Raw genomic sequence first — 12,637 nt, 5'->3', positions numbered from 1 at the left:
ACTGGCAGCCACCCCAACCGCAGTTTTGATTTGTGTGGGATTCCTGTCCTGATAGGACATCTAATGATGCCCAAAGTTTTACCGGCTAGTAGTTGAAATGAAGTCAAAGAATTTACAGTCTGTCCTCTGTCTTCAATATTTTATCTACTTTGGGCCATGCAACAGTACCAAGGTAAGCAGAACTAACCCTCACCATGACGCTGCTGCCGGCATTTTTTACAGCAGATACTGTTTTCTTTTGTTTGAAAGTTTATACTTCTTTATTGAGGTCAAACAGCTCAATCTTTGTCCTTGTTAGACCATTAAACTTTTCTCCAGAACATCTATCATTTGGACAACAAATAATTTCAGTGAAGTTTAAAAGGCCTCGCTTTTGGAGCAAGGGCTTCTGTTTTAAGGAAGCATCCTCAATATCCATTGTGCTTTGAAACTTGCTCCACCGAGGACCTAAAATTACAAACATATCGCATGATTAGGCATGTACCCTGAAGACTTTTGCACAGTCTAACTGAAACTGAATTTTAACTGCTGCTGGAAGGGAGAAAACAGACACACCCTCTATAATTACATGGATAAAACATATATTGTCCCGACTTGTGGTGGCAAGACTGACCTATGCAACCAAATAACAGGCAGAGGAATTCAGGAAGATTTGGATCTGGTGTACTTTATTCAACTTTGTAACGAGACAAAGGCTGCATTGTTGTGCTAACTCTCAATGAACAGGACTGGCTCTCTGAACATGCGGTTCTCATGCCCATTTTCCAACTCACGAAAAGTGAAAAACTCTCAGAACAAAAGCTGACCAACCAGGCCCCAAAGTCAATCTCACCATGCAAACACATACTATTTCACCTGCCTGAGACGTCAGGCGTCTGGTAGTCCATGGTTTGGAACAGTCTGGTTAACAAAACCGATTACTTGTCAGCAACCGAATCATGCAACCCGATTAAGCCTGAATCAGTTCGACTTGGCTAAGATGAGTTGCCAGCAATAGGATGCACAGATGACTGTGGGTCACTTGAGGAACGCTTCACCCCACTCTTAAGACTTTGGAACAGATGTGTGCTCACGGAACTTCAGGATCATACCCATTGCATGTTTTGGAAGTTTTATTATCAGATGGATGAAACCTTATTCAAGTAGCTAAATATCCACAGCCATGAGAGCAATGAGCTGTTTTGTTCCATCTATTTAATTTTTTAGCTTGACCCTCATTTGTATTGTTATATTGCTCTCATCAATATTTAAAAGTTAATAAAGACATTGTTAACAAGTACTGATATTACAAAATGCCCTGGCTATAACAGCCCTGAGGTCCCAAATTATCCCCAGGTTATCAGTCTGCTCAGGCTGAAAACGACTGGCGACAACTGCTGGTGATGCAACTCTGAGTTAGAAACAGTGGCGATATAAATCCTGACCGCCAATGCTCTGGCACTCTGACAGGGACCCCACAGGAAAACACAACTGTGTTGTAGAACATACCCACTGATAAACTAACATAGCTGGTGCTACCAAAGCTTTGCATTAGAAGAAAAAGACCAGCATACTAACATTGCAAGGGGTAACTCTGTGGGATTTTTGCAACTTGCAGATCAGAACTGAAGCAGCTTTAAGGTCAACTTTGAATAAATATAGATACACAGCGGCCAGGGAAGGTTGAATGCCTAATATAACCAATATATGTGTGCTCATTTACACACTCACACAGAAGACCAGAAGACGGTAATCTACAGAGAGTCCATAGCGTGTGTGTGTGTGTGTGTGTGTGTGTGTGTGTGTGTGTGTGTGTGTGTCGTACCTGATATCTCCTCCAGGCACTGTTTGGCTGTCTTGCTGTAGACCAGCTCTCCCTTGGTGGGGCTGAGACAGGGGTCAGCTGGGGCCACCATGGTGCAGTCGTTTTCTGAGAATGTCCTGCAGGCACAGTGAAAAAAAGAAGAAGAATAAAACAGGGCCTTTTCAGACATGAGCATAAATAGCTGTTACCTGCTCCACTTTTGCATTCATTATGTGGTTATAGTCTGTCTGCCAACAGGAGGTAATATGAACAACTGAATTTGTTTTCTAAGGGAAAAAAAAGTAAGGACACTCTCCCGCCCAGTTGCTAGGGTGTTAGGGTGGTAGTGTTTGGTTAAAATAAATTCAGTGCATTTTGCCTCATCTGTTTCTCTCCTTTTTTCCTCTTCTACCTTCCATTGAACATGAGATAGTCCCAGCATAAAATCTAATAATGCTTCTTGCATCTATAAATCAAGCGGGGCACTTTGGCGAAAGCAGTAAGGCTCCACTTGTGAAAGTTTTTTCTGTTGGGCTGTCTTTGGCATTAAGATAACAATTCTTATTGCCACATTGCCAAACAGGACACACACACAACAAGAAAGAATTTCAGTGAGATGCTACTTGTACGCTTTGATCTGTGTCTGATGAAGGTCTAAGGAAAGTTTGACCCAGTCCTCACTTTCAGCTGTGAGATGTTTGCAGTACCAAATTACTGGATCTATGACCATGTGGCAACATCTTTGATAAAATGTTTAGAATACTGCAAAATTTTAAAATCTGCAATTAAAGCAGAACACACAGCCTCTGACGTTGGGTCCATTTTGTCTTGCTTTCCTGACAAACTGCTTTCTTTCAAACACAGTGTTGGGTTTTAATGGGCTGAAATACGTTGCAGTTAGATCTTCCTCTTCTCTAAGAGCCTGAGTGGCATCATGCTTCGCTGCTTGTTTGCTGATCTAAAGACACAAAGACAGACTCCAATACAGTTCCCAAGACGGCTGACATACTCACACATACACAAACCATGCATTTGCAAAGAGATTCAGAAACAGTTGACAACAGGCAACGGCTTTAAGCAAAGTACAATGCGTGTAAACATTTCAATGCCGTTATGTTTAAAAATCCAGAAAATATGCATGCCAACAGTTTCATAAGCAGGCAGAGAAGGATAAGACAGACACACACACACACACACAGATCTAAGCAAAGGCCACGTAGTACCACGTACTCACTCCCTCACAAACACGCACACACTGAATACCACCTGCATAACTGCAGATAAGAACCGGCTTCCATTTGTGAGAGCGACTTGTGAATTATTTCCTCTCACTACCAGCTTCCACCTCAGCTGCAGATATTCTCTACCATAGCTGCATAGAACCATACTGATGCAAAATAAAACGGGGACTTAACTTAACAAATGTGCAACAGCTTAACCAAAAACTAAATCACCAATTAAAAAAATGGTGTGCTCTCTTTGAGTGGAAAGACTGTGAATGTCCATCCATCCATCCATCCATCCATCCATCCATCCATCCATCCATCCATCCATCCATCCATCCATCCATCCATCCATCCATCCATTTTTCAAACCGCTTAATTCCCTCATGGGGTCGTGGGGTTGCTGGTGCCTATCTCCAGCAGTATGAAAAGCATAATAATTCCTATAAGTAGGTTTCTTTCAAGATGTCAAGAGTCCATATTTTGCTAGGCACAAATTTCCAGAGTTCTAATCTATTTTTTTATGGATGGGCGGATGATAAATAAACAGATGAATGGATGGATGTTATGTGATAAACAGATGGGTGGATAAAAAAATTAATGCATGGATTGACGATAGACTGATGGGAGGATGGATGATAACTAAACAGATGGATGTTATGTGATGGATGGATGGACAGGTGGAAAACAGATGAATGGATGTGATAAACAGATGGATGGCTGGATGATTAACCACCGGATGGATGCCTGTGCAAATTCTCAGTTAAACGGGCTCAAATCGGAGGCAACCGGACTTTCATTCAGTTCTTTCTGAAAACGACACCTATCCAGGAGTCTTTGTCAATTCTGGTGGCTCACACCTGAGTGAGCCACCTGACTGATCAAACAACAAACATTTTGCTACACTACAGACTATATTTGATTAGCAGCAAATGCATGGTAAGAAAAAAATTAACTGAGAGTTAATGTTTCAGTTTAGCATTTTTATTATTTCATCCCCTGACTCAGTTTCTAAATTGCTCAGAGAGCTTTCCCTACTCGCAATGTACATTTGGGATCTAAGAAATCAGTGCTAAATCTAAAGTTTACCAAAAAAATCATACAGTTCATTACACCTGGATGATGCTACAGCTAAAACCCTAACAAGGCAGAGAAGCCTAAAAGAGAGATAAACGACGGCCAAGTTGCACAGCTAGAACGCTCACACTACCTAAACGCATGCTGAGAGCCTCTGGTGGGGCCTGTTGCTGAACATTTATTTAGAGACACCCTAAAGAACACAACAGAAGCCTCATACAAACAACATCCAACAACACGGCACATCTGTCCTTAGCCTGAAACAAACAGAAAATAAACACAATATTAAAAGCTTCTATGATGGACCTGCTTGGTCTTGTCCCTGGTAAAAACAAAACAAAAGTATTTCAGTATTTGTGTTGTCGGTTAAGTAGGAATGGGTGTAATCACACTTCTACATTTACATTCTGGATCTATTTTGAGGCAGCAAAATGTAGGGAAAATGTAGGAAATATTCAGAAATGTGCAGAAATATGGCTGAAAGCTTCCATCACTTATTAAACTGATTGAAGCAGACATGGCAGTAAGGAGCACCTGCAAGTCAGAGTTTCAAGGAGCTTATTCAGAAGACTGTGGGAGACTTTACAGATGGCGTATCCACTTCATATTTGCTCAATGAGTTGGCAGCGTGAGTTTTGCAGAACGTGTGTTGGTGATTGAAAATATCACTAATGCACCCAATGCAGAGGGGAATGCATTTCATTAGTTTTCTCGATTTCTGGTGCAACAGCTATAGAGACTTTGACATCTCATATAGAATCATGAGTTCTCCACTCTCTGTACCTGATCACTGTACCCTCAGGGTGCGACATCCCTCAAATCAACATTGTCGGACTAAATAGACACTGAAAGGATCCCTAAACACTGCCAGTGTCTTGAATTTCACGTTGACGATAAAACGCAGACAGCCAAATAATAGGCTTTGGCAGGCAGAGAGCAGAGGATGTTAATTTGTTCTGTAATGACTGTGAAGAGATGTGGAGGCGAGAGCATGATGCACAGTGGGGAGCGCCAGTTGATCGTTGGGTGAGACTTCATAGGTGTGTGTGTGTGTGTGTGTGTGTGTGTGCGTGTGTGTGTGTAGGAATCAATCTTTTCCACACAGCTCACCTGTACATGAAGGGTGCCACCGTGGCAGTATTGGGGTGGTTGTGTTGCTGCTGCTGTGGAAGCTGAACCACTCCATTCCCTCCGAGTGCCCCGCCTCCTCCTCCTCCTCCTCCTACAAGCACCCCGCTGGATCCGGAAAGGGCTGAGGTACTGGTAGACGAGGTCATGCTGGTCCGTTTGGCCTCTGGACCCCCGACGGAGCGCTGTGTGTAAAAACTTCCACCTTGTCCTCCTTTGGTTAGCTTGGCTCTCTCTCCTTCGCCTGCCCGCATGTTGCCACTGCTGTTTAAGGCAGCTTGGTTCTGGTTCTGTGACTGGCTCTGAGGCTTGCCCGATGTCGTAGACGGAGCTTTAAGTCCTGGTTTTGGGATGCCGGTGGAAGCTGAGGAAGTGCCGCCATCTTTCTTCCCTGACGACGACTTTCCTCCCTTGGGGATGAGGCTGGCTATTTTAGAGGTTTTTTTCGTGCAGTCGGCTGAATTCTCACGCTCCTCTTTTGGAGGAGAACTGTCCTTTGAAGATTTCCCGGACTTCTTTCCCTCTTTGTCTTTGCCTGGGGTCATGGATCTACTAGTACTGGTAGACGTTTTTGATGAGGATGAAGACGAGGTTTTGTTAGGCGCAGAAAGGGATGACGCTGGCGACTTTGCTGAGGCTTGTTTGGCGGTAGCACTGCTACTGCCACTACTGCACACCGACCCCACCGGGGTCTGACCATCATCATCATACTCTGACAGGTCATCCTCCTCCTGCAGAGTCATTTCCGCCATGGACGGTGACGCTCTCGAGGCCGACCGGGGGTTAATAAGACGGAACTTCTCCAGCATTGACCTCTGTGCAGGTGCGGCGCCAGACCCGACGTTGGACCCCTCACTCCCATGCGCCTGAATACCTTCCAGGGCCTGGGGTGAAGGGGTCGTGGAAGGTGAGTGCGTGGGGCTTGTCAGCATGGAGGAAGTGGCACTGTGCTTGAGGTTCATGGACTTGCTGCGCCAGGACTTCCCAGCTGTGGGTGAGGGGATGGCAGAAGCCAGCTGCTGCCCACTGAGGCTGGTGGGAACCATCCCACCAATACCACTTCCATTCACGCCACTGGGTACAGGGATGCCCCTCACCGACTCTGGACAAACAAAAAAATAAGATTTTCATTATAGGTTAAGGATGATCACTTGTCATTACAGATCAGCTATATATCAGTAAAGAAAGAATGCATTTAACGTGAACCTACTTGAAAACCCATTAATAGATGATCAGATATGTATAAGGGAGTATTTTGCAGGTTGGGATTATATCAGGTTTGGAGATGATCATCACATATATTGACATATCTTTGGACTTTACTGCACTGCTAGTTTCTGCTCATCTGACAGGACCGGACAGCAGATCTAAAACAAAGGACTTTTTTATACATCAGGTAAGTAATCTCTCACTGGCCTGCGTACCTTTTATAGTTTTACGCATATTCTGCAAAAATAGGAAGCGTTCAACGTTTAGCAGCAGTGTAAAACAGAAGAAAGTATCTGACACAATGTGAAGATAGCAGTGCCAAGAGGGAAAAGGTTGCCTGTTATTTCTTTAATGCAGACAACTGGCAGCAGTAGCTTATCCTCCTGCTCAAACCTTCATAGCCTCACTATGCAACGAAGACAGCTGGTTTTACAGAATGTTTAATATCAACATTTTGGCAATATTGTGTGTCACACCAACAAAGCAGATTCCCGGGGAAGTATTAATGGCCTTTAAACATGTTTTAGAAAAACACATCTGAAAGGTGTGCTATGAATTAATTTTTGAAATGAAGTTCCACATCTTCACATCAAAAGGCTGCTGGTTGCACTAGATCAGGGGTCCGCAACCTGCGGCTCCGGGGCCGTGAGTGGCTCATTGGGCCTTCCACAATGTCTCTAAGTACCTTGGCTAAAAAGGATAACGCGCCAACTGAGGTTTTTAAATATAGATGCAGGTTTTAGTAGTTTTTCAGTTTTTTTCAGATTATAATTATACTGAATTTTTAAAACTGAATGACACTAAAAAAAATAGCAATATTCTTTTGTCTTGTCATTGAGTTGAAAGTTTTTTTTTTTTTTTTTTACATAATTTTGCTCAAATATCAACATCTCAGAAGAAAATCCATCTCCTTTTTGTAAAAGTTTTACATTTCTCCTTATTTAAACCCTAAAAACTAAAATAAAGTGGTGGTTCTTAAAAAAAAAAAAAAAATTTAAAATTAGATGCTTAAAAAATGTCTCTTTGGATAGAAAAGGTTGCACAGCCTTGCACTAGACTTTATTTTGGAGTATCAGAGTGAAAGGAGGCTGAATGCATGCTCAGCCAAACTTTGCAGATTTTATATGGAAAAAAAGTTCCACGTAACTGAATTGCCACTTTATAATCATGTGCAACTTTGTGTTGCTCAAAGTTTATAGTTGTAACACAACTTAATGTAAAAAAAGTCCAGGGCATTGATACATTTTCAAGGGACTGTGTAATTTCTGAAAGAAGAAAAACTTCTCTTGCACATTTGTTAAAAATCCTTTTAAAAGAAAAGAAAAGAAAAAGAAAAAAAAGAAAAAAAATCCTTTTAATCTGATAATACTCCGCATAATTTGTTAAGGCGAAGTGAAAGTTTCATATTCTGTTTAACAGGATTTCCGAAGCGACAGCACGTCACATGCTCCAGGTTTCAGAGACATTTTCATTAGAAATTTTACAATGTAGCCGAAACTCGGAAATTTCCCATACCTCACAATCGCACACGCAGAAAAGCAGCAAACCTCCAGTAAAGAACTGTTGACAACTTTCTAAGCTGTCATAACACAGCGATCAAGATCAACTGCATGTGCACCACATTCAAACAACACATGCACTTAGCGTTAGTGTGTTGGCCTAAGAGAAGTCACCTTTCCAGACGCAGTCAAATGATCAGAATCCAGAGCCCAGGAGATAAGGTTGACTAAAAGTACTGACTTACATCGTGGGAAGGATACATATGGTGGGGGGGGGGGGGGGGGGGACAGGGTGACAACATGAAGTTATGCACTAATGGACTCAGTGTCTGTATGACTGTCAGTCAGCACAGTGAGCAGGGCTCAGCTGGCTCTGAGTCACCTCCAGTCTGCTCTTTAATACCACTTCAGGCAGACGGAAGGTAGGGGGAAGGGGGAGTCTTTGATTTGGACTGAGACACAAAATGTTTTCTGAAACCTTAAAGCAGAACTAAAAAAGCCTCCGTGCCACACAGTACTCAGACAGCTGGGGATTAAAGTAACTGAGGCTTAAACACTGTCGGTGTCTTGGGCAGGTGAACATTTTAGCGGCTTTAGTGCACACACTTGACAGCTTGGAAAAAAAGTACACCCTGTTTCAATTCTGGGGTTTTATTGGGACTGAATAAAAAATAATGTCTCTTTAGTAGGTTCTAAAACACAAGCAGAGGAACCTTGGGTTTTTCCTCCTCCCAATAGATTATAAAGCACTTCATGATTCACTGACCACTAAAAACTTTACACCATAGGCTTACATTACATGGCTTATTCACTCAATCACACTCACAAACTGATAAGCAGATCAGTAGGTAACTTGAGGTTAAGTTGCCTTGCCCAGTGAAGCTGGAATCAAACCCCCAACCTTCTGATCAGGCAAGGATGATCTCTCACTGACACTAGTATTGAGATTGGGAAATAAGACACTATAACCACCCGACACATGCTTGTTTGGACAGAAAGATACCTCCAAAGTCTTTATTTCTTAGTTTTGTAAAAATAAATAAAAATAAATTATTTTCCTTATTCATTTTTATTTTTTTTATTCATTTCTTTTTTTTTCTATCTTTGCTGCAGAGTCAATGACTAGCGGGGCTTCTTGGATTGATAACTTTTCACCAATTGGCAATATATGATTAACAGACGTTAAACCTTTAGCCACTAGGGGCGCTAGATCTAGGTTTAGCGACCCTGAAGGCCACTGGCAATACTGCCCTGTCATAAAATTAAACAGTAAACAGTCTTCCTCCGTATTTTGGAATCTGATAGCAGACCCCTTTGGACATGCAGATTGAGAAGTCATGGAGTTACTAGTAAAGACAAGGCCACATTCACCACTCTAGATTAAATGGTACTTCAGAGAACCAAGATCAGGTAAGTGTCATATATGTTTTGTTGCCTACCAATAACCTTTAATATTCAACCTTTAATATAACTGTTCAAGTTATTTGTGTATACATTTTATCTCCCATTTGTGGTTAGGTTTTGATTGGATTTTCTTATATATACTCGAACATATTTTGTGTACAACTGGCAAAAAGATAACTTACCAGTTTAACAACGTTGTAAAAAGAGAATGTGTCTTGAACCTTGATTGTTCTTTTCATCAAAAACCAACGAGCAAATTCTTTTGCAAGCTCCACTCTTGTTTTTACTCTGGCATGATCCCTGTCTCCCTTTCTCTTTTTGGACTCCTCTGAAATAGCTTTCCTCTTTTTGCTTCCCTCGTCGATGACAAACTTTGACTCGAGGATGAGAAAAGTAGAGGCATGTAACGTTAGCTCTCCCGTTTACGTGGAGCTTTAGGTCACATGACCTCCAGGTTCCAATCAGTGATGGATCAGACCCTCTCAAGTCACATAGCTTTTTTAAAAGGGCAGCCCACACTGAGCATTGATATGCACCAAGTATATTGACCAGAAAAATCATTTAAAATAACGGAAATTAAGATACGATTTGGGTCAAAATTTACACAGTGCTGCTTTAATTGGTCAGTAAAAAATGAAAAAGCACATTAGACTGGACCTGAATGTCACCATATACTTGCAGAGCAGTAATTACATTAAAATGTATTGAATTTGGGCAGCTTTGGACTATTTAAATGGATATGAATCTAACCCATTGGTCATATAACCTGCCTGGACATGATATTTGTTGGGATTTTGTGCTATACGAGTAAAACTGAAATTAAGCACTATATTTATCAATATTAGTATCTACATGTGATATAAATACACAAATTGTGTTTCCAAGTGCATGTGTAGAGCAACTTTATTATTATTATTCCCTTCAGGTAATTTCCAAATGTTAGTGAAGGGGATTAGAAGCATTAGAGTGATGAAGTGTGTGGGTCCACTCAATTAACCCCACATTTAGAGCTCTTTCGTCCCCACCCTGGAGGCTACTTCATAGGGCCGGCACACTTTCACTGCGCTGTGATTTAGAGTTGTCATAGCAACAGGTCCCTGTCTTCTTTCTTTTTGTCTCAGCTGACAGAATGAAATGCCACTTCTTCTGTTCGGTGGTAGACTTTCTTGTAATACCTCCAGAAAGTCATCAGAGAGGTTCAGCTTTAAGACCATACATACATGCGGTTAAATATCGTCTACTGCTGAACTGCCACTTGCAGTGAGGTAATGTAGATATTCACACTATATATATATATATATAGACATTAGGCAGATGGCGAGCAGTGTTTTTGTTATAAGGATGGAGCAGTTTGTCCTTCTTACCACCCCATGCTAACGCCATTTGAACATACAGCACTATTATAATTTATTGCAATTCCATTTTTATACAGAAAATTTAAGAAATGTCCAACCTTTTATTTATTAAGCATGGATTATAGAAAATGTCAATAATTATACTAATAATAATGACTAAATTAAAATTGTATCACTATTCTATCAATATTAACACAAAGGAAAATGTAATAAAATAATAATGACAATAATAGTAAAGATGATATATTTTCACAAAATCCGTGCTGGCCTAATTTATCGGTTCCACTAACAGCCCCTTTCAAATAAATGTAATTGAATCATTACCTGAATTTCTACTTTTACTTTTAAAGTTGATCAGAGGTTCTAGGTACCTCTACTTACAAATCTAAAGCTTCTTTGTCCCCATGGGTATACATATGACTTTACAGAAAGACCACTGAGACTGGTAGAGGACCCTTATCAATGTTTGGAATAGAAAAGGTGGTTAAAAAACCTCCAAAGCTTGCTGCTTGAGAACTGCAACAAATTTTGGGGATGCCATGCCTCTGTAACAATAGTGGACTGAGGGACTTCCATCCATCCATTTTCTAACCCGCTTAATCCCTCATGGGAGCAAGCAAATCCCATGAGTTGCTGGTGCCTATCTCCAGCGTTCACTGGGCGAGAGGCGGGGTACATCCTGAACAGGTTGCCAGTCAGTCACAGGGCAACACAGAGAGACAAACAGGACAAACAAGCATTCACACACAAACACACTCACACCTAAGGACAATTTAGAGAAGCCAATTAACCTAACAGTCATGTTTTTGGACTGTGGGAGGAAGCCGGAGTACCCGGAGAGAACCCACACATGCACAGGGAGAACATGCAAACTCCATGCAGAAAGACCCATGGTTGGATTTGAACCCAGAACCTTTTTGCTGCAAGGCACCAGCGCTAACCACTGTGCCACTGAGCATTCAGGCAGGTTAAGCTTGGTGATAATTGCTTTTTGCGGAGAGTCAGGCGAAGAAGGCAACCTTTGGTAAATTTACTTGAAGGAGTCGGCTTTTGGGACGTGGATAAGACAAACGAACGTCTAACCAGGGCTTACAGATGCAGGAAACAACGACAGACGTTGAGGTTCATCACACTGCTAAGCAGAATCATCACTGGAAACTGTTTGGCACGGTAAGGAAGCTAGTATTTTTATGAATGTCTGAAACCGCAAAACTAGTCAGCTGACCGTAAGGAGATGACGCGGTCTGCTCATGCGCTCTTTGTTATCTGAGAACCGAGCCAGGGAAACACGGGGCAGAGCGCGCTCATCGAACTGGTCTAGATTTAGCGCGGACCGGTTGTCTGGCACGGTCCAGTTCAGTTTGCGATACATTTACACTCGAAGGTTATCTCAGTTACCAAACTCGGACTGGTCTCGGCAGTAATATCCCAAGTAGAAACATGTGGAGTTAGCTAAATGTTATGACTTTAACTGGACCCATGTGGTCTGATGAAACTAAAGCCCCATTTACACTACCCTTGTTATACCGATCCGAGTCGAGACCAGTCCGAGCTTGGATCAGTTAACCAAGCCGAGCCTCGTTTTGACGACCGTTTACACATCACGCTATCCCGGTTCCTTGGTTGCTCCTCGCCTCCTAGTGACTATCTGTGGTACTGCTGCTCTCTGGGATTGAAGGCGGGACAAAGCAAATCAAAACGGCGGCGCCCGTAACATTCAAGAAGTTATGGTTGGACAGAGTCGGCTTTTGGGACATGGATCAGACAAACGAACGTCTAATAAGGATTTACAGACGCAGGAAACAACGACAGACGCTGAGGTTCATCACACTGCTAAGCAGAATCATCTCTGGAAATCATGTGGCATGGTAAGGAAGCTAGTAATTTTATGAATGTCTGAAATTTGTCTGAATGGAGTGTGAATCGGGACGTACAGCCAGACACGCCGGAAAAACCACG

General features: G+C 42.1%; 1 protein-coding gene across 1 annotated transcript in view; it reads right to left on the bottom strand.

The window, feature by feature from the left end:
• The window catches only part of LOC118561538 (neuron navigator 3-like), a gene marked incomplete at both ends in the record, with an annotated part of 89,903 nt that overhangs the window by 47,479 nt on the left and 29,787 nt on the right, over positions 1 to 12,637 (bottom strand). Inside the window, 2 exon segments of the mRNA XM_036133682.1 lie at positions 1,805 to 1,920; positions 5,194 to 6,313. Coding sequence (XP_035989575.1) covers positions 1,805 to 1,920; positions 5,194 to 6,313 — 1,236 coding nt within the window.

Source organism: Fundulus heteroclitus, unplaced genomic scaffold (assembly GCF_011125445.2).
Source record: "Fundulus heteroclitus isolate FHET01 unplaced genomic scaffold, MU-UCD_Fhet_4.1 scaffold_66, whole genome shotgun sequence".
In the NCBI taxonomy this organism is placed as follows: domain Eukaryota; kingdom Metazoa; phylum Chordata; class Actinopteri; order Cyprinodontiformes; family Fundulidae; genus Fundulus; species Fundulus heteroclitus.
The sequence above is the reverse complement of the archived record's forward strand: the minus strand, read 5'-3'. Positions and strand labels throughout refer to the sequence as shown.